Source organism: Tursiops truncatus, chromosome 9, assembly GCF_011762595.2.
Source record: "Tursiops truncatus isolate mTurTru1 chromosome 9, mTurTru1.mat.Y, whole genome shotgun sequence".
Classification (NCBI taxonomy): domain Eukaryota; kingdom Metazoa; phylum Chordata; class Mammalia; order Artiodactyla; family Delphinidae; genus Tursiops; species Tursiops truncatus.
Genome location: NC_047042.1, coordinates 49810955 through 49832669, shown reverse-complemented (window position 1 = coordinate 49832669; position 21715 = coordinate 49810955). Strand labels below are relative to the sequence as shown.

Here is a 21715-nt window from a genome sequence, read left to right as displayed (position 1 = left end):
GCACCACAACTAGAGGGAAGACTGCGCACTGCAACGAAAGATCCCATGTGCCACAACTAAGACCTGACACAGCCAAATAAATAAATAAATATATATAAAAAAACAATTGTAGTCACCCTTCTATTTAAAATTTAAAAAAAAGGAAATGCAACAGATTTCTGTGTATTAATTTTGTAACCTGCAAATTTACCAGATTCACTGATGGGCTTTAGTAGTTTTCTGGTAGTGCCTTTAGGATTTTCTATGTATAGTATCATGTCATCAACAAACAGTGACATTTTTACTTGTTCTTTTCCAATTTGGATTCCTTTTATTTCTTTTTCTTCTCTGGTTGCTGTATATAGGACTTCCAAAACTATGTTGAATAGAAGCAGTGAGAGTGGACATCCTTGTCTTGTTCCTGATCTTAGAGGAAATGCTTTCAGCTTTTCACTGTTGAGTATGATGTTTTGCTGTGGGTTTGTCATATATGGCCTTCAGTATGTTGAGGTATGTTCCCTCTGTGCCCACTTTCTGTAGAGTTTTTATCATAAATGGGTGCTGAATTTTGTCAAAAGCTTTTTCTGCATCTACTGAGATGATCACATGGTTTTTACCTTTCAATTTGTTAATGTGGTGTATTACAGTGATTGATTTGCGGATATTGAAAAATCCTTGCACCCCTGGGATCAATCCCATTTGCTCATGGTGTGTCCTTTTAATGTATTGTTGGATTTGCTTGCTAATATTTTGTTGAGGATTTTTGTGTCTATGTTCATCAGCGATACTGGTCTGTGATTTTTTTTTGTGGTCTCTGTATGGTTTTGGTATCAGGGTGATGGTGGCCTCATAGAATGAGTTTGAGAGTTTTCCTTCCTTTGCAATCTTCTGGAACAGTTTCAGAAGGATAGGTGTTAACTTCTCTCTAAATGATTGATAGAATTCGCCTGTGAAGCCATCTGGTCCTGGACTTTCGCTTGTTTGGAGTTTTTAAATCACAGTTTCAATTTCATGACTTGTGATTGGTCTGTTTATATTTTCCATTTCTTACTGTTTCAGTCTTGGGAAATTGTACCTTTCTAAGAATTTGTCAATTTCTTCCAGTTTGTCCATTTTATTGGCATACAGTTCCTTGTAGTAGTCTCTCATGATCCTTTGTATTTCTGTGTCCATTGTAACTTCTCCTTTTTCATTTCTAATTTTATTGATTTGAGTCCTCTTCTTTTTTTCTTGATGAGTCTGGCTAAAGGTTTATCAATTTTGTTTATCTTTTCAAAGAACCAGCTGTTAGTTTCATTGATCTTTGCTATTGTTTTCTTTCTATTTCATTTATTTCTGCTCTGATCTTTTATGATTTCTTTCCTTCTAACTTCAGGTTTTGTTTGTTCTTCTTTCTCTAGTTGCTTTAGGTGTAAGGTTAGGTTGTTTTGTGATTTTTTTGTTTCCTGAGGTAAGACTGTATTGCTATAAACTTCCATCTTAGAACTGCCTTTGCTGCATCCCATAGGTTTCGGGTCATTGTGCTTTTGTCTGTAGATATTTTTTGATTTCCTCTTTGATTTCTTCAGCGATCCATTGGTTGTTCATAGCATATTGTTTAGCCTCCACGTTTGTTTTTTACATTTTACATTACATTTTCTTGCAATTGACTTCTAATCTCATAGTATTGTGGTCTGAAAAGATGCTTGATATGATTTCAACTTTAATTTACAGAGGTTCACTTTGTGGCCCAGCATGTGGTCACTCCTGGAGACTGTTCCACATGCACATGAGAAAAATGTGTATTCTGCTACTACTGAATGGAATGGTCTATAAGTATCAATTAAGTCCATCTGGTCTCATGTGTCATTTAAGGCCTGTGTTTCCTTATTGATTTTGTGTCTGGATGATCTGTCCATTGATGAAAGTGGGTTGTTAAAGTTCCCCACTATTACTGTGTTACTGTTAATTTCTCTCTTTATGGCTTTTAGTATTTGCCTTATATATTGAGGTGCTCCTACACTGGGTGCATATATATTTACAACTGTTATATCTTTTTGGATTGACCCCTTGATCATTATGTCCTTCTTTGTCTCCTGTAACAGTCTTTATTTCATAGTTTATTTTGTTTGATATTAATATTGCTGCTCCAGCTTTCTTTTGATTTCCATTTGCATGGAATACCTTTTTCCATTCCCTCACTTTCAGTTTGTATGTGTCCCTAGGGCTGAAGTGGGTCTCTTGTAGACAGCATATATATGGGTTTTGGTTTTGTATCCATCTTTTGGTTCAAGCATTTAATCCATTTACATTTAAGGCAATTAAAGATATGTATGTTCCTATTGCCATTGTCTTGTTTTGGTTTGGTTTTCTATGTCTTTTTTCTTCCCTTCCTCTTTTGTTCTCTTGTGGTTTGATAACCATCTTTAGTGTTGTGTTTGGGTTGCTTTCTTTTTCGTGTGTGTATCTATTGTAGTTTGGGGGTTTGCTGTTCCCATGAGGTTTTGATATAGCAATATATATATGTACAAGGTTGTTTTACGTTTCTGGTCTCTCTCCTGCCTAGAGAAGTTTCTCTGTCAAATCTGAATGAGAGCCTTGCTTGGTAGAATGTTCTTGGTTGCAGGTTCTTCCCTTTCTTCACTTTAAATATATCATGTCACTCCCTTCTGGCCTGCAGTTTCTGCTGAGAAATCAGCTGATAACCTTACAGGAGTTCCCTTGTATGCTATTTGTCATTTTTCCCTTGTTGCTTTTAATAGTTTTTCTTTCTCTTTAATTTTTGTCAATTTGATTACTATGTGTCTTGGCATGTTCCTCCTCAGGTTTATACTGCCTGGGACTCTCTGCACTTCCTGGACTTGGATAACTGTTATCTTTCCCATGTTAGGGAATTTTTCAGCTATTGTCTCTTCAAATATTTTCTCAGGTCCTTTCTCTCTTCTCCTTCTGGGACCCCTATAATGCTAATGTTGGTGCCTTTAATGTTTTCCCAGAGGTCTCTTTGGCTGTCTTAATTTCTTTTCATTCTTTATTCTGCTCTGTGGCAGTGATTTCCACCATTCTGTCTTCCAGGTAACTTATCCATTCTTCTGTCTCATTTATTCTGCTATTGATTCCATCTAGTATATTTTTCATTTCAGTTATTATATTGTTCATCTTTGTTTGTTCTTCTAGGTCTTTGTTAAATATTTCTTGTACCCTCTCGATCCTTGCCTCCATTCTTTTTCCGAGATCTTGGATCATCTTCACCGTTATTATTCTGAATTCCTTTTCTGGTAGGTTGGCTATCTTCACTTCACTTTGTTCTTCTGGGGTTTCATCTTGTTCCTTCATCTGGGACATATTCCTCTTCCATCTGATTTTGACTAACTCCCTGTGACTGTGGTTTCTGTTCCACAGGCTGCAGGATTTTAGTTCTTCTGCTGTCTGCCCTCTGGTGGTTGAGGCTGTCTAAGAGGTTTGTGCAGGCTTCCTGATGGGAGGGGCTGGTTCCTGCCCCTTGGTGAGTGGGACTGGGTTTTGTCCCTCTGTTGGGTAGGGCTGTGCTCAGGGAGACTTTAATAAGCCCCTTGTCTGCTGATGGGTGGGGCTGTGTTCCCACCCTGTTGGTTGTTTGGCCTGAGGCATCCCAGCAGTGGAGCCTACAGGCTGTATGGTGGGGCTAACAGTGGCCTCTGGGAGGGCTCAGACCAACGAGTACTTCCCAGAACTGCTGCTGCCAGTGTCTTTGTTCCCTCAGTGAGCCACAGCTGCCCCCTCACCTCTGCAGGAGATCCTCCAATACTAGCAGGTAGGTCTGGCCCAGTCACTAAAAACAGTAGATCACTACTTTTTTTCCTGAGTCCTGGTACACACAAGACTGTGTGTGCCCTCCAAGAGTGGAGTTTGTTTCCCCCAGTCCTGTGGTAATCCTATGATCAAACCCTGCTGGCCTTCAAACCCAGATTCTCTGGGGACTCCTCCTCCTGTTGCCAGACCCCCATGCTAGGAAGCCTGACATGGGGCTCAAAACATTCACTCCTGTGGGATAACTTCTTGGAATAACTGTTTTCCAGTTTGTGGGTCACCCACTCATCAGGTATGGGATTTGATTTTATTGCAGTTGCACCCTTCCCACTGTCTCACTGTGGTTTCTTTGTCTCTGGATGTAGGGTATCTTTTTCAGTAAGTTCCAGCGTTTTTTTTGTCAATGGTCGTTCACCAGTTGGTTGTGACTTTCGGTGTTTTCGTAGGAAGAGGGTGAGCTCACATCCTTCTACTTCATTGTCTTGAGCTAATCCTCCATCCCCTTACTTTCAATTCATGTGTATCCTTTGCCCTAAAGTAGGTCTCTTGTAGGCAGCATGTTGTAGGCTCTTATAGTAATCTTTTGATTTCCATCATAATTAAAAATCCTCACGTAGTTGGATAGGTGGGTCAGCCCCTTGATTGCATTCAGGCTGCAACCCAGTTCTTTGAGGAAATAAAACAGACTGTCCATATTTTACAAATTAGAGTCTGCAAAACCAGAAATGTAGCTCTAGAAACAATTCAAAAGTTCATCTCACTTTACCAATCCCCAAACCTCCCCTATTCATTTCAAAATGCTTGCAGATACTGTAAAATATCAGGATGTTAGAAGAGAACTGTTCTAAAAGATAGATAGGAAATTTTAAATAGCAGTTACCCTAGACTTCTGATAATAAAGAAATATACCTTAAAACTCCTAGGAAAAGGAAACAATCAGCAAAACAAAGAGATAACCTACTGACTGGGAGAAAATATTTGCAAATGATATGACCAATAAGGGATTGATATCCAAAATATCTAAAGTGTTCATACAAGTCAATATCAAAAAAACAACCTGAGTAAAAAATGGGCAGAGGATCTGAACAGACATTTTTCCAAAGAAGACATATAGATGGCCAACAGACATAAGATGATCAACATCTCTAATTATCAGAGAAATGCAAATCAAAACCACATTGAGATATCACCTCACACCTGTCAGAATGGCTATCATCAAAAAGATTACAAATAACAAATAATGGCAAGGATGTGGAGAAAAGGGGACTGTCCTACAGTATTGGTATAAATGAACATTTGTGCAACCACTATAGATAACAGTATGCAACCCAGCAATCCCACTACTGGGCATATACCCTGAGAAAACCATAATTCAAAGAGTCATGTACCACAATGTTCACTGCAGCTCTATTTACAAATAGCCAGGACATGGAAGCAACCTAAATGTCCATCAACAGATGACTGGATAAAGATGTGGCACATATATACAATGGAATATTACTCAGCCATAAAAAGAAACAAAATTGAGTTATTTGTTGTGAGGTGTATGGACCTAGAGTCTGTCATACAGAGTGAAGTCAGAAAGAGAAAAACAAATACCGTACGCTAACACATATATATGGAATCTAAAAAAAAAAAAAAAAGGTTCTGAAGAACCTAGGGGCAGGACAGGAATAAAGACACAGATGTAGAGAATGAACTTGAGGACATAGGGAGGGGGAAGGGTAAGCTGGGACGAAGTGAGAGAATGCCATGGACATATATACACTACCAAATGTAAAAGAGCTAGCTAGTGGGAAGCAGCCACATAGCACACGGAGATCCGCTCAGCTCAGTGCTTTATGTCCACCTAGAGGGGTCAGATAGGGAGGGTGGGAGGGAGACGCAAGAGGGAGGAGATATGGGGATATATGTATATGTATAGCTGATTCACTTTGTTATAAAGCAGAAACTAACACACCATTGTAAAGCAATTATACTCCAATAAAGATGTTAAAAAACAAAACAAAATGGAGGTGCCTCAAAAAACTGAAATTATAGAACTACCTTAAGATCCAGCAATTCCACTCCTGGGTATATATCCAAGGAAAACAAACAGTAATTCAAAAAGATACATGCATCCTAATGTTCAAAGCAGCATTATTTAGAATTGCCGAGTTATGGAAGCAACGTTAAGTGTCAATCAACGAACAACTGGCTTAAGAAGATGTAGTATGTATACACAGTGGAATGCTACTCAGTCCTTAAAGAAGAATGAATACTGCCATTTGCCACAACATAGATGGACCTAGAGAATATTATGCTCAGTGAAGTAAGTCAGAAAAGACAAATACTCTGTTATCACTTATTTTGGAATCTAAAAAATAAAACAAATGTACGAAACAAAAGAGTAATGGACTCACAGATATAGAGAACAAACTAGTGGTTACCAGTCGATAGAGGGAAGGAGGGAGGAGCAAGGCAGGAGCTGGGGATTAAGAGGTACAAACTACTATGTATAAAATGAGCAACAAGGATAGATTGTACAGCACAGGGAAATACAGCCATTACTTTGTAATTTTAAATGGAGTATAATCTATAAATACTGAATCACTATGTTGTACGCCTAAAGCTAATTTAATACTGTAAATCAACTATACTTAAAAAAAAAAAACTCCTACGAGAAACCTTGCATTCTTCCTCTGTCCCTTGAAGATGTAAATCTTATCATGTCTTTGAAATGTAAACACCAAGGAGATAGCTAAGGTACTGCCTATAATCACCTGAGACTGGGGAAAAAAAAAGGAGTTGAGGGGAAGAGGCTTTTAGAAAATAGACTGCTATAAAAACTTCCATGGCTAAAATTTTGGGATGGAAGCTACAGGGTCTGTTTGTGTGTGTTTGTTACGTCTATGGATATGTTATGTACATGTGATACTTTTCTACCTCTGGATGAATATTGCCAAAATTAATTTGTAAAAAGATCTATTTAATTGGCTTAAAGAAAAAAGCACTCATCAAATTTAATATTTCTAAACTCTCAGAAACATAATACAAACCAATCCAAATTCTTCTCAAGTTTATGTGATCTGGGATAATTTTCAGTAAATAAAAGCTAGTTTAAGTATGTATCTGTTACAAAATTTGCCATGGTGGCTGTTTTAATGTCTCATGAAATTTTCATAAGTAATCTAAATATGATCGTTTAAAACTTAACTAGTTCTTAAGTGAACTTCTCAACAATAATTAAGTTTCATGATATGTCTACTTAAATAGTTTCCAGAATCTCTTTGGTAACTTACACCCTTAGAGTTTTGGTAAGTGATGAGATTTCTTTGGATATCTTGATCATTTCTAAATAAAATACTGAAACATTAATTATTGAACATCTATTTACTTTTGGCTTCTTACTACATAGGAACTAAAAATACTTGGATGTATAAATAAATGTGTCCTATTCTACACTGAAGAATTGTACTGTTAAAGTGTATCCTTTTAGAAATTATGAAATGTATGCATTAATTTGCTAGTCTACAGAATGCTGGTGTAACAGTTCACAATCACTAGAAATTAAGGTTTAAGTGTTAAGAATTCTAATTTATATAATTAAAACTGAGAAATAATAAGGAAAACAACTGTATGCAACTCTATTCTGATTGTTTCAGAATGGGAAAGAGAATAAAGGACAAACTAAATGGGTATGGAACATTGGAGAGAGACTTTTACTTTGTCAAGCTGGCTAAAATGGAAGGAATTTATTATAAGGGTTCTAAAAAATAAGTTTTAGTTTTATATAAGTACACTACTGATATTAAAACTTCTCTTTCAGGACAAAGTTTTTTTGGACTGCTGGTCTGCTATTGATAAGACTGTGAAAGGTTTTTCTTTACCTTTTATAACTTCCTATGCCTCATGTCTGACTGCTTAAGAAAATGCTCTTGTCTAAGGTGCTTTTTGTTTGTTTGTTTTACAACTATGTAACTTTCTGTATTTGCCTGCAAAGTCTTTAATTGTTGCTGTGGTTAAGTGAATAATATTGTTTAACAGTGACCTATGATAGTATGGTGTTTTAAAACCAAATATTTTTGACAAATCTCTCCAAAATCAAATTCTGAATAAGGCTTTTTGACCTTTAACTCTGGGATTTTCCAGAGGGCCCCTGGAACGTCTCATAAGATTTGTTCTCTCTCCCCTTATAAAAAGAGAGATATAAATTAGGATTACTAGATATGTTAAATTACATGGGAAACACTGACATAATACTAAAAGTTATATTTATATGGATATGTTATTATATGGATATTAATGTCTTATAGAAACTATAAAATTCCTAAATATCTGATATGTAATATTATCAACCATAATTCCAGTTGTCTTAAAATACTGTGTCATAGAAATAACCAAATTTCCTTAACAAATGCATTATAATGAAGTTTCATCAGATCTTTAACCATGGACATTTTTAAGTCTCTTGTCATTTATCGTTATTGTAAAAGTGTTCCTGCAAAAGTGCTTCATCTTCAATGAGACTCATGGAAAGGACTCTAACAAGAACAGGTTTCTGATAATTTTCAATTTATACCACTGAATTAGGTAAGAATTTGCAGAACTCTAATGGGGAAACCGATGGCTTCATAAAACTAACAAAAGATCCATAAAAATTAACTACATGGGACTGAATGAACTACTGAGGATCATTATAATTTTTATGACTTTGTTTGAAACATTGCTATGTTTTGTTTTTCCAGATATAAGGAAATCTTGTTCTTTTCTCTTAAGCTATCAGTAATTTGGTAAAATATACCTTTGTGAACAAAGATGAAACATGTTTTTCTCCTACCTGATCCCTCCAGAATTCAGAAACTTAGTGAGTATTCTTATTTTCATGGATACAGTTATTTCCATAAGTCCAATAAGAATCCTTTCTCCTCGTAACAGGACACAATTGGAAACACTGGTTATATCCTCAAGGCTTTGACTGGAATGTCTTATTTGAGAATGTGCATAGAACAGAAAAACTAGACAGTTTTAAGGAACTAAGGTTGATTTTATGGAGCCAATAGACCTCCTTGGAAAACCAGCCTGGTACCTTGCTTACAGAGTTCCCAGTAACCTTACCAGGTGAGTAAGGAAGGTTATTTCCTGGCAAGTACAAGGACTTCAGGCTATTTTGGGGACCTCTAAAAGAGAAATTAACCCAAATACAGTTGACCCTTCAACAACACAGGGGTTAGGGGTGCCAACCCCACCCCTCCACCCTCTAACCCCCTCTAAACACAGTCAAAAATCTGCATATTTACAGTCAGCCCTCTGTACCCACAGTTCTGCCTCCACTGATTCAACCAGCCATGGATTGTGTAGTACTGTAGTAGATGTTTATTGAAAATCTGTAGAAGTGGACCCACGCAGTTCAAGTCCATGTTGTTCAAGGGTCAACAGTACATAGCTATTGCAAGCGAAATCTGATGGTAAGTCCTTGGCTCGGCTTCCTAGCCTCAAGAGGCTTTCACAAGGTCAATCTGAGATTCCTTATGAAAATTTCCAGGAAAGGAGATTTAAAAGCATCTATATGGTCCATTACTATTCTTGTCGAACTTATGTAAATAATCAGGCCAAGTTTAGTGCAACTAGAATGAAAATAGTTTAGTCTTACTGTGGTTATCTTTGTTAGAAATGGGGGTCACTGTAGAGAGAGAAATCATGTTTCAGTAATACACCTTTGTGGATATCAGATTCTAGTGCTGTTATCTTTGACGTTTGGGTTTCTACCTGTAAACTAGACTGGATCCTGAATCATTCTAGTTTCCACCCCAAACTGCCATGTGGATTATTTTGACTTAAAGGGAATCAAGACCTACAGACTTGAGAAAAGCTTTTTACCTATCCCTTAACTGCCTTAAAAGAATTTAGATACGGGGCCTGCACCAGAATGAGCTATTACCAGAGATAACTTTTTTAATCTCAAAAGACTTATCTGCATGACAGGACAAAAGTCTGATTACCAAACACCTGTTCTTCCCATTTTCCTGTGAATTACCCTCCTCCCCTTTGAAGTCCAGGCCCTTATCTCTGTCCTTAGCTCAGGACAGTATATAAGCCTCAACTGCCTGACTGACTTTAGTCTACTATTTTTATGCAGATCTTGAATGTACAAAATTATTTTTTCTCCTGTTAATCCATCTTATGTCAATTTATTTATTAGACCAACCAAAGAATCTAGAAGGGAAGGGAAAATTTTTCTACCCTTTCAGTGTACACATACATGTACACGTATGTGCATGCATACCCCAGAATATAGCAAAATTCAACAAGAAAGTTGTAACTTCTAAAGACCAGGAATACATTTTTTTTTCCCCATTTTTAACTTTCTTTAAATTGAGATATAATTGACATATAAGGTTATATTAGTTTTAGGTGTACAACATAGTGATTTGATATATGTATATATTGTGAAAGAATTACCACAATAAGTATAGATATCATCCATCATCAACTCAGTTACATTGTTTTTTCTTGTGAAAAGAATTTTTAAGATCTATTCTCTTAGTAACTTGCAAATATATACTACAGTATTGTTAACTGTAGTCATCATGCTGTACATTACAGAGGAATGCATTTCTTGAATTAAGTTGAATCATTCACCTAGAATGGTTCCCAGTCTTTGGGTCTCAGACTCCAAAGTTACTAGTGAGACAACTGCAAGCCTATAAATTCAAATGTATATTAAACATGGTCTACAAGTGAATAAATGTGAATGTATTTAAATGGTCTTTAATTATGAATGAGATTAATAAAATATAAATTATTTTGAAAACAAAACAGTTGGAAACTGTATAGTGGAATCATTTTGGGCTTTTGATTTTCCTTTATTTTCTTTGACGCTTTTAAAATTAAACCACGTCATTAACCAATTCATCTGATTATATTTGAATTATTTATAATGAAAGTTCAATTATAATGAAAATTCATTTTTGACTTCTATATTCCTGAAGTTTTGGGGTATTTAAACGCATGGCTACTAAGCAAATGTTTTGAATTGCTTTTAAATATTCAAAGTATTATTTGTGATTTTAAAAGCACTTTAAAAGTTTGAGTAACTGTCACCTGTAATAATATCTATACTTCTGGATCAGAATCTTTTACTTACAGCTCAGCAAAGTTCTTCCAGTCATCTTCACTGATGGATGGCCTTGTGTGACTGAGCGCAGTCATTAAATGTGACTGACTAATAGCCAGACTGGTTCTGATGGGGCCTGCTTGGTTAAGGGCATCATCCTCCTTAAATAAAAAAAAAAAAAGACAAAAGTTAACTTAGAGACATGATGGAAAAGGAAGTCCAAGTGTTATTTCTTTTTGCCAGTTTTCTTAGGAGACTACACATTCCCTTTCTCATAAGATTACTAAAAATTGTTAGCACATAACCATTTGACTGATTGATGTGTTTCAGTCCCTTGTTTATAAAGAGAGCTCATTTACCAATCAAAAAATACATATCAAAAAGGAAAAACAATTTTTAAAAAGTTTTACAATTATAATGAAGAGGAAAAAGCCATACTCCAATTTGGCTTTGGTATCTGCCTTTGATAATACTGATATCTGCCCGCAGTTGATCTCTTTGTTCCTGTGTGAGCTCTTGATAACCCTCTTGTGAGGCTGTTCTGAAGACTGGGGGTTGTGAGGACTGATCTTTCCCAGGAACTCCAGGAAAATCCCGAGTCATGGAGCTTGGTGCTGACAGGCATTGTGAGCTCTTCGTTGTTAAGCATAATAATGAAAGAAGGAAGGGAGAAGGGGAGAGAGGAAGGGAGGGAAAAAGAGCAAAGGAGAAAAAAATTATTTATCAAAGATAGAATTATGAACTTTAAGCAATAAAACTTTAACATGGGTAAGCTTACATTTTAATTAACTGAAATTAAGCAAGTTTAAAATACGTTCATATTCTATAAAGGTTCATCCATACCTATGTTGTTGAACCACCACAGAGTGAAAACTGCCAATCATACAAGGTTTTTATAATGCTTTGTTATTAAATCTACCACAAATGCCCTAATGATAGGGTATATACTAAGGTTCTGGGACATTTCTACATGTAAGTTAAGAAACAGAAAACAAAGACTAGAATTAAAACAGCTTACTATTCCTGAGAATAAAAATGGGTTATGTTTATATTTTTAAAAACCTAATAAGGAAATTTACCCCCAAATTACTAAATATTTGTAAAAATGTTAACCACTAAAGCAACAGTGAACCACTGTTAATTTTCTGAGATATGTGTCAAATGCTATTTTAGTTTAGAAAAACAATGATATTGCCCAAATTTAATCTAAACATTTTCCTTGTTGAAACATTACTACTACTAAGTTTTTCACTGTGCTTATATTTTCCACCAGAAGTATTACCAATAGATAACATTTGGTTGTTAGAATTTTTAACATTATTGTACCAAATTTCTCATTATCCTCAACTGTTCTACAATAACAGAATTTAAGTTTAATACAAAATGAATCTGCTACTAAAGATGTTTTAAATCCACTAATGAAGGGAGAAAAACCTGAAAGAAACCAAAGGGTAATCACAACCACTGGCTACTTCGGCTCCCCTTACTGCCAGCTCTGTCTTAACATGGAGTGAAAATGATTAGTGTAAGAAAAGACTGTTTTACTGAAGGACAAACCAACCAGAAAGAACATGTGGGGCTAGTTAGGACATAAATTACACCAACATACAGCTGTCTATTTCAGAATTGTACAGTGACTGCACAAGGTACCAAATCAGAAGAGGTTCCGTTTCCAAGTTCTGATTCATAAGAGCTTCCAAAGTAGAGCCGGTACATATTGAATTTTGATTCATCTGGAAGCACCTCAGACATCTCTAGAGAAACAAGGGACTGCTCTAAGCCACATTCTCCATCTCCAGCTGAATCATCAGAGCCACTGCTGTGGTTAAGAAAAACCATTGAAGACAGACTCAGGTCACTATCAGAGCTGGAACCTCCATCCTAAAACACACAAAAGGACAACCAGTTGTAAAGCTCTAAATAGTCCACAATTCAAAGATAAACCACACAGAGACAGCATTCTAACAGACCAGTACAAGGAAACTTGAGGCATTTTTTTTACAAAAGCTCTTATTGATTCTCTAATGGTTCTGAGTCACATCACAAAATTTTAACTATTAAAATAAGGAAAGAACATATGGAATGTGTAGATAACTTGCCAACCATCTCCCCCAAAACTAACAAAGCTAGGACTCAGACCTCGATTTTATTTTCATGTCTCTTTCAATTCACATTTTTCTACTCTGAAATGATAAAGCACTCTATAACATGGCTGATTCATCATTATAGAGTAGTTTACTTGTAAACACCTTTTTTCCCCTTTCATTAGCAGAAAAGAAACTTCAATGGCTTGCCAAAATAAATAGCAAAAACTTGGCAGTATCTAAATTTAGTCCCCGCAAGAATCTCCAACAAAATGTAGCAGAGGGGAGTATACAGTTGAAAACCCTTGCCAGAAAATATATGGTAAAGTCCATAATGTGGCAGAGATCAAATTATTTTCTGCCAAAATTAAAATATTATCCTTAGAGAAAAAAACTGATTCTAGGGCTGGAGAACAGATAAGATAAACCTAGAACATCTTGTTGTACAGGGAAGTAAGTAAGTGATCAAAGGATGATGAGGACACATCAAAAGGACACAGAAGCCATCCAAAAGGGGCTCCTATTGGCCATATCTGGGACAATTTGAGTTTCAAAATAACTATCTGATGATCTTTTTTAAAAGTAAAAAATGAATTTAAAATCTCAATTCTTACCTCAATTCAAAGAATACCCTTCCACACACCAACATATTTTGCCAATAGTAAGGTAATGTTAGAGAAATAGACACCAAACTCTTCATATAATTACAAATTCTCTGCAAAGCCAATATTCCAATTATGGTACACTCGACTAAAGGTAAATTTCTATACAGTTAACTGAAGTTGTTAAAAAGTAGGAATTTCTTTTAAGGTTGAAATTTTGACACTGAACTGCTCGTATCACTCGTAAGACACCATAGTAACGATCTCCTCATATAACTCACCTGCAGCCCACAGGACAGCAGCCTTCCATGTAAGGCCTCTAACTGGGCATTGTAAAGTAAAGCTTTCAGATCAGCTCCCGTAAAGGAGCTGGTTACTGATGCCACGTTCTGAAGGTCCACATCATCTGCCAGAGGTAGAGAGTCACTGAGAACGTTTAAAATTTCAAGACGTGACACCTGAAGGGAGAAAAACTAATTGATTTAACAAATAAAATTGAATATGTTATTTTAAACTGTGTCTCTTAGGATTTTTCTTATAAATTCACTTCATATATCTTATAAGCTTTACAAATAAGTTGAGGAATGTACCAGTAGGCTACATCTATCTTCCTTGGAACTTTTTCCCTAACAGAAGGAACATAGGAAAATGAATGAAAATCAACATTCTTAACTATTTAGTGTAAATCATTTCTAATTCAGACAGTGCTTATTTTCTACATTTGGGCAAATGAGCCAAGAAAGTGTTTTGAAAGAAAAAATAACTGCTACATGTGATATATAGACATTTTATACCTTTGACTATTCATCTATTTCTTCTTTTACTCATTCATTTCTAAATTTGGGAAAAAAAGCTCCATCAACATAGGACTAGGAAAAAGTCATATCTCTATGTAACATGCATAGATGCTTCCTAGTCCTATGCTTGATTCAGTATCAGTCTTTTGTCTGGATAATGAGGTGTGTGATCTTTGAACACAGGGAACACGGACATGCAATACTTGTTTTTCCAATTGGCCAACACTGAAAGAGTATAAAGTTTTCAGACTTGCATGGAATGGCTGGGCCAAAAAAAGGCTTTGCATCTAATTCAGAATCTTTTCATGCTGTAAGAAAGCACTGACTAAGGCCTTTGCCGAAAGCTGGTCTTCTAAGGACGGCTTCTATTACCTGGCAGAAGTAAAGTTCACAAGGAAAGAGTATAGCATTTGTTGGATTTTGTACTCAAAACATGAAATTGTCACCTGATCAGGAGGAGGACAGTATACACATTTATCTAGTCGGCCAGGCCTGAGCAGGGCAGGGTCAATCAAGTCAGGGCGACTAGTGGCAGCCAATACATAAACACCTGGGGGGGGGAATAAAAATCCTTTACTAAATCCTGGTGAAATTTTGTTATAAGAAGATATTTCTGTATTTACAATTATTACCCTGTAAGCCTTCTACTCCATCCAACTGAGTCAGCAACTGGTTAACTACACGATCTGTAACTCCTGTATTATCGTGGCCTCGTCGAGGTGCAATAGATTCAAATTCATCAAAGAAAAGGATGCAGGGCTTTGCAGCCTGTGCTCTGGGGAAACAAACAGTATTTCCTATCTGAATAGAGCTTCAGAGTTTGCAAAGTAATTTCATATATATATATCTATATCTGTATACACATACACACATATATATATTTATGTATTTATTTAATTCTTCACAACAAACCCTTAAGGAAGGCAAGGCATATGTAATTATCCTTGTTTTCAGTAAACCAGGTCTTAGAGAGGTCAGGGAAGACACATGCCTTCTGGACAGAGACTAAAACAAAAACCAGTCTTACTCAATGAGTGAAATGCTTCTTTGATTCTTATTACAAGTAAACTCTTTTTAATATGCTTATTGGCCACCTGCAATTCTTTTGTGCAATGTCTCTTCATGTCTTTTGTCCATTACATTTTGGCGAGCTTAGTACTTTTATTTTGTAAGGCTCTCTATAAAATATATTTTAGTTATATATATATTACATTTTTTTCTAACTTGAACTTTGACATATGGTTTTATTAATTTATTAACTAATTTTGTTTTCATTAAAAAGAAGGTAACATAAGTTCCATCTCTGGTAAAAGGATGGACTAGATGTCTAAAGAATCGCCCCTAATACAAAATATCTGTCATGGTGACGGAAAAAACCCAACAAATATCTTAGTAAATACACGGCAAGTAAGATAAATCTGGGGCCAACACCACACTGGATTACCTGTGCCTTGAACGTTTGGCAAAACTCTCTTAAAAAACCAACTAGGTCTGATGTTTGATTTATGCAAGGATTTTTAACTAGCGCCCATTGTTTTCCTACCTTTACAAGACTATTCAGATTTTGTTTCTTCCTTGCTTGACTTTGGTCAAATATATTTTGTCTATGTTACCCAAGTTTCAAAAACACTGGCATAAAGTTTATAATATTATTTCACAATATTCCCTTATTATCTTTTACATTTCTGGTATATCTTTAGTCTTGCTTCCTCCCCTTTATCCCTAATGTTGTTTATTCATGCTTGCTTTCTTCTTGATCAGTCTTGCTGGAGATCAACTGTATCAGGTTTACAAAACATATTTGGGTTTGTGAACTTCTCTACTGAATTGTTTTCTATTTCACTAATTTCTGTTCTTTATTATTTCCCTCTTTATTTTCATTTATATCTGTCTTTTTCTAATTTCATGAGATGGATACCTAGTGATTAACTTTCAGTCTTTTTTCTTTTCTAAAAATTAAAAGCTATATTTTCCTTGAAATAAGTTTTGCAGTATCTCACAATTTTAATAAACAGCATTTTCCTTATTAGTGCTCATTATTTTCCATTAGATCTCTTCTTTCACTTATGATTTATTTAGTTTTTAAAAAATATCTAAATGTATGGGGGGGCTTATCCTTTTCTTGATTATTTTAACTTGTGTTTTCAGAAAATGGAGTCTCTATGATATTATTTCTTTGAAACATTGCAATCACTATGTATGGCCTGACATATGGCCAATTTTCAAAAATGTTCCAGGTGTGCCTGAAAAGAGTGTATTCTCCAATTCTTGGGTACATGTTCTAAATATGCTTACATCAACCTTGCTGAATATGTTGTTTAAATCTTCTAAATTTTTACTTTTTAAACTATTTTTTCACTAATTACTGAGAACTGTGTTAAAATCTTCTACTATGAAGGTGGATCTGTCAATTTCTCCTTGGAGTTCTATAAATTTTTGCCTTAAATATTTTGAAGTTACAGTATTAGATACAAATAATTTTATAATTGTAATATATTTCTGGTAAATTGAACCTTTTGTCAATATGTGGTTGGCTGTCTTTACCTGTAATAGGCTTTTCTGGTAATATTCTTTTCTTAAATTGGGTGGTAGCAATACAAGAGTTCATTTTATTATTCTTTAAAATATATATGTACATTATATATATTCTCCTAATTGCATATTTTATAATAAAATTTTAGTGGAATGGAACAAAGTAGCTCTTTCATTTAGAAGCTTCCTGTAATCCCATCTCATTTAAGTAATTTTTTCTCTCTTAAATATTAGCTTCTGTATTCATATGTATTTTTATATAAATGCAGTAATAATTATACTCTATTTTAATTACATTGACCACATGGAATCTTAATTTATAAAAGAGATAAATTGGGGTAATTATGTGCTTCATATACTTTGAGAATCCTTGAATAACCACTTATGATTCCACTTTCAGCATTTCAGAAATATTTCTATTGTAAATATAAAACCAAATAATTTCCAAAACTTAATATCAAAAATGTTTTATATTTAAGTGGTATTTGGTAAAACAGTGAATTTTTGTTCTTCAGTTTATTAATAACCCACATAAATCACAGGTTTCAAACATCAGTTTTTCATAAAAACAACTGAAGACCAAAAAGCATTGACTGATAAATAACCACAGAGTCAGTTACTTTAAAAAAACATTCACTGGTAACTAACCTAATAAAAATATCCCGTACAGCTTGTTCACTTGCTCCAATATATTTGCTGAGTAACTCTGGTCCCTATTAGGTAAAATAAAATTAAATTAGAATTCATTCAAAACTATCTAAAAACAAAATATACTTTTTGTTCATGGCTAAGTCTAAATGCAATAATAGAAAAATTTTAATATAATTAATGGATTTCTCTGAACTACATTTAAAAAATTAATGCGGCTGGACTAAATATCATACCACAAGTTCTATACTTGGTGTTTCCTTTGCTTAGAACATTTGTCCCCAGATAGTCTCATGGCTCATTGCTTCATTTTATTTAGATCTCTGACAAAATGCCACATCCTCAGAAAGGCCTTGTCTGACAAACCCATCTATGACTCACTCCAGTTACTTTACACCTCCATCCCTTGACTGTTTTCCTACCTAGTACCTACCACCACCTGACAGTATATTATACATTGAATGTGTCTGTTTATTGTCTCCCTCCCTCCACTAGTAGAATATAAGCTCCGAAAAGGCAGTTTTGTTCATTACTGAATCTCCAGTGCCAAAAACAGTGCCTGCTACATAATAAGTACTGAATAATTATTTGTTTAGTAAGGTAATGAATGGTTTAAAAAGGGAAAATGTTCCATTTATCTCAAATCTTTGGAGACTCCAAAAAATATGTAATGTGACATGAATTACTTTAATTAGCATCTTCAGTAACTGAAACCAATTTATTTGCTCAGAAGTTGAAGAATATATCGTTTTTTCTAAAAGTCAACTGAGGAAACTTTCAAAACAAACTTTACTACATATAACAATATCAATAATGAGGACAGTCTTTCCTTAAATTGGGATATTTTAAAAAACTGAATAGGCCCTAAAGTGATCTCCAATGAAAAATCATTACCTTAAAAAGACCAAAAAGTGATCAGGATATGTGACCAAAATAAAGAATTTCTAATACTCAGCCGTCTAGATAGCTATTAATATACTAATATTTGATTATATTTTCTCAGTACAGTCAGGGAACTACAGAGGATGGAACAAGAAACAACTAAGGCAAAATATTAGGAAAAAGGCAACAAACTGGTGTCAGTGAAAGGGCTGTCTTTGATACATGCCTCCTGGGATCCACCCAGACCTACACAGCCTCAACTCTCTACCAAAACCTGTGCATTGAGAACTCATCCCAATTGAGATTTGAAGATTTACTAAAGGGAAGAGATAAGATGTCCTCCCTAATGGAACAATCTAAAATACAACAATATTTGCAAGTGTTAATCTTGAAAACTATATGTAAAAAAAAAAAAGTAAAACTACATTCTAGTGACAAGTAAAAAAGAAGAATATGGTCATAGTTATTCCAAATTCCAAAAAAAGAAGATAGGAAAATTTAAAAGTTATAGCTCTCCATCAATGCCAGGGTACCCACATAACCAGCTCAGAAAATCTCATGTGATAAAAAAAAGGGTAGGCATAACCCAACTGCAAATTAATAAACTGGGTTTCAGATTATAAATCAATTTTGAATAAGTTTACAATACAGGTTTCCCTCACTTTTTGAAGTTTGCTTTACACTACTTCACTTTTATTAAAGACCTACATTAGTAACTGTTTTCGCTAACAAAGAAATCCAAAGAAAATGTTCACGTTTATGAAAAAGGGTGAAAAGCGAAAAGCATTCAGTGTTTGTCCCGCTGTGAGCTGCTGGAGAGGCAGAACATACCCCAGCGGCAACAGTGGCGCCACCAAGCTTCTTTCTAGGGAACTACACGCAGCATCAAGCCATCATAGTTTTGAACTGTGCTGGGAGCATCTGTGCTTTATCTCGATTTATTTTGTTCATCCATTAGCAAGATGTGTCCAATTGCTTCTTTGTTTTCTACCATTTCAGTTTACAGTAATGTTTCATAGAAACACTCTACTTCCGGATGGTGGGGGGAAATCTGCATATGATTACTTTGCCTTGAAATGTAATCACTCTTTGGCAAACAAATATTGCTGGGGTGCTAAAGCTGTACAAATAAGACAGCACATCCCAGACCATAATGACACACCAGTGGTGGAGTGTGAAGCAGTACCCAAAATGATCTGCTAGCATGTCCTTTAATGACCATACTCACCCTATATCTGAAAAAATTTAACTTGGTGTGACACAGCAAGGGTGAAATATAGCCAACAAATAAAAACCCCAGCTTCCTGCCTTAGTGTGGTCTCCAGCCCCTAGTCTTCTAGGTTTTCTTCCCCCTTCAAGTTTGCTCTTTTACCTGATTATTTAGGCGTAATTCTATTTTATAATGCATGAAAATCTGCCTTAAGCAAGAACATAGTAAGCCCTACAAAAGAGAGATGCCTCATTATTCAATTTCCACACAGTTTAACTAATAGATGGATCACTGCTCCTACTAGTTTTCCAAATATGAGATTAACCCGCTATCAAGAAACATAAATGGTGTTGGCGAGGATATGGAGAAATAGGTATACTCACTCACACACTGCTGGTAGGAATGTAAAATGGTGCGGTCCTCAAAAACTTACACATAGAATTACCATATGACCCAGAAAGTACACTCCTGGGTATATATGTATTCCAGAGAAATGAAAACATATGTCCACACAGAAATTTATACACAAATGTTTATAGCAGCATTATTCATAACAGCCAAAAAATGGCAACAACCCAAATGTCCACCAGTGATGAATGGATAAACAAACTGTGGCATATCCACACCACCTTAAAAAAGACTGAATATCATCCCGCCATAAAAAGTACTGAACTACTGAGGCATGCTACAACTTGGATGAACCCTGAAAACATTATGCTAAGTGAAAGAAGCCAGACACAAAAGGTGACATATTGCATGATTTCTTTTATATGAAATAGCTAGAACAGACAAATCCATAGAGACAGAAAGCAGATTAGTGGTTGCCAGGGGCTGGGGGAAGGAGAATGGGCTGAAAAAGTTTTGCAACTAGAGAGAGGTGCTGGCTACACAGCATTGTGAATGCACTAAATGCCACTGAACTGTACACTTTAAAATAGTTAATTATGTAAATTTTCCCTCAGTTAAATAAAAAAGAAAAAAGAAGAGAAAAAAGATAAATGCCAAACATACCTTGACACTAATAAAATTCATTCCACTCTCTCGTGCAATTACTCCAGCTAGTAAGGTTTTTCCTGTTCCAGGAGGACCATACAACAGCACTCCTGTCCTTTGTCGTATGGGCAAGTTTGCAAATAATTCTGGGTACTGAAAGAAAAATATGACAAAGAGCTCAACTCTAAAACAAATGACTAAGCAGTGGCCAAAGATCAATGTATAGAAAAAAGTACTTGGGTGGTAACAATGGCCATCTTTATGACAGTACAATGATAGAAAAAAACATTCCTACTCAGAATAATAAACGAACTCAAAGGAACTACCACAGATTTTTCCCAATTGGACCATGGAATACAGTCCACATAAAAAGCATATAAATGCATCAGAACTTCTTTCCATTTTTTCCTGTTTTTTTTTTTTCAAACATTATAATAGTACTACATTAAGAAAATAAAACCCAACCTTTTAACAAGTATACTGCCTTCCACTTGTATGGTTCATGGGGCAAGTTATGACAGCTATGTATATTCAAATATATTCAATCAAAGAAAGAAAATAAATAATAGAGAAGCATGTGTAATTATAATCGACAGTAAAATCTCCCAAGAGTCTCAATGCTGAACAAGTAACTGACTGCTTCTAAATTATCTTCTAAATCAGCAGCTTCTCAGCAAGAAAACTTTTTGAACAGGTGAGCCAAACATCAGGCTACTGTCAGCAATCTCCTAGTCTCCTCTATTAAGTACACCTATTTAGTCCCACGTGTTGACACAATTTCAACCTCATCTCGACCTCCATTCTAATCTGAAGGAGGCCCCAAAGTCAGCACTTACGCAGATGGCCTCACGTACCTGGCCCGGGATGTATCTGGATACTGATGTTTGGTGCCCAGACCCAGCATTTGGGGTCATGATCCGCAGGCAAGTACTTCCCACGCCCCTGTTCTCCCAAACAGGCTTTAACCCCCAGTCCTGGGCTGCACTCAGTATCTCCCAGGCCCCACCAGACAGTTCCCAGGACTGTCTGTAACTGAGGTCCTTACATGTAACTGAGATCCTTACCCATTTCTTTATCTCTTTGGATGGGCCCCTGATCTCATGCAAAGATCCTTTTCTCTCAGG

The 21715-nt window shown here is 35.5% G+C and overlaps 1 protein-coding gene across 2 annotated transcripts in view; it reads right to left on the bottom strand.

Annotated features, from left to right (window-relative positions):
- PEX1 (peroxisomal biogenesis factor 1) overlaps positions 1-21715 on the bottom strand; it is a 73619-nt gene that overhangs the window by 11753 nt on the left and 40151 nt on the right. The window contains exons 16-23 of one of the 2 annotated variants that reach the window (XM_004310979.4): positions 20610-20744; positions 17507-17571; positions 14959-15101; positions 14773-14876; positions 13811-13987; positions 12494-12724; positions 11282-11476; positions 10874-11004 (exon numbers count right to left, since the gene is read on the bottom strand). In XM_004310979.4, coding sequence (XP_004311027.1) covers positions 10874-11004; positions 11282-11476; positions 12494-12724; positions 13811-13987; positions 14773-14876; positions 14959-15101; positions 17507-17571; positions 20610-20744 — 1181 coding nt within the window. Of the gene's footprint in view, positions 1-10870; positions 11005-11253; positions 11477-12493; positions 12725-13810; positions 13988-14772; positions 14877-14958; positions 15102-17506; positions 17572-20609; positions 20745-21715 lie in introns of those variants that run through there. The other variant, XM_073809715.1, reaches the window with a different exon arrangement.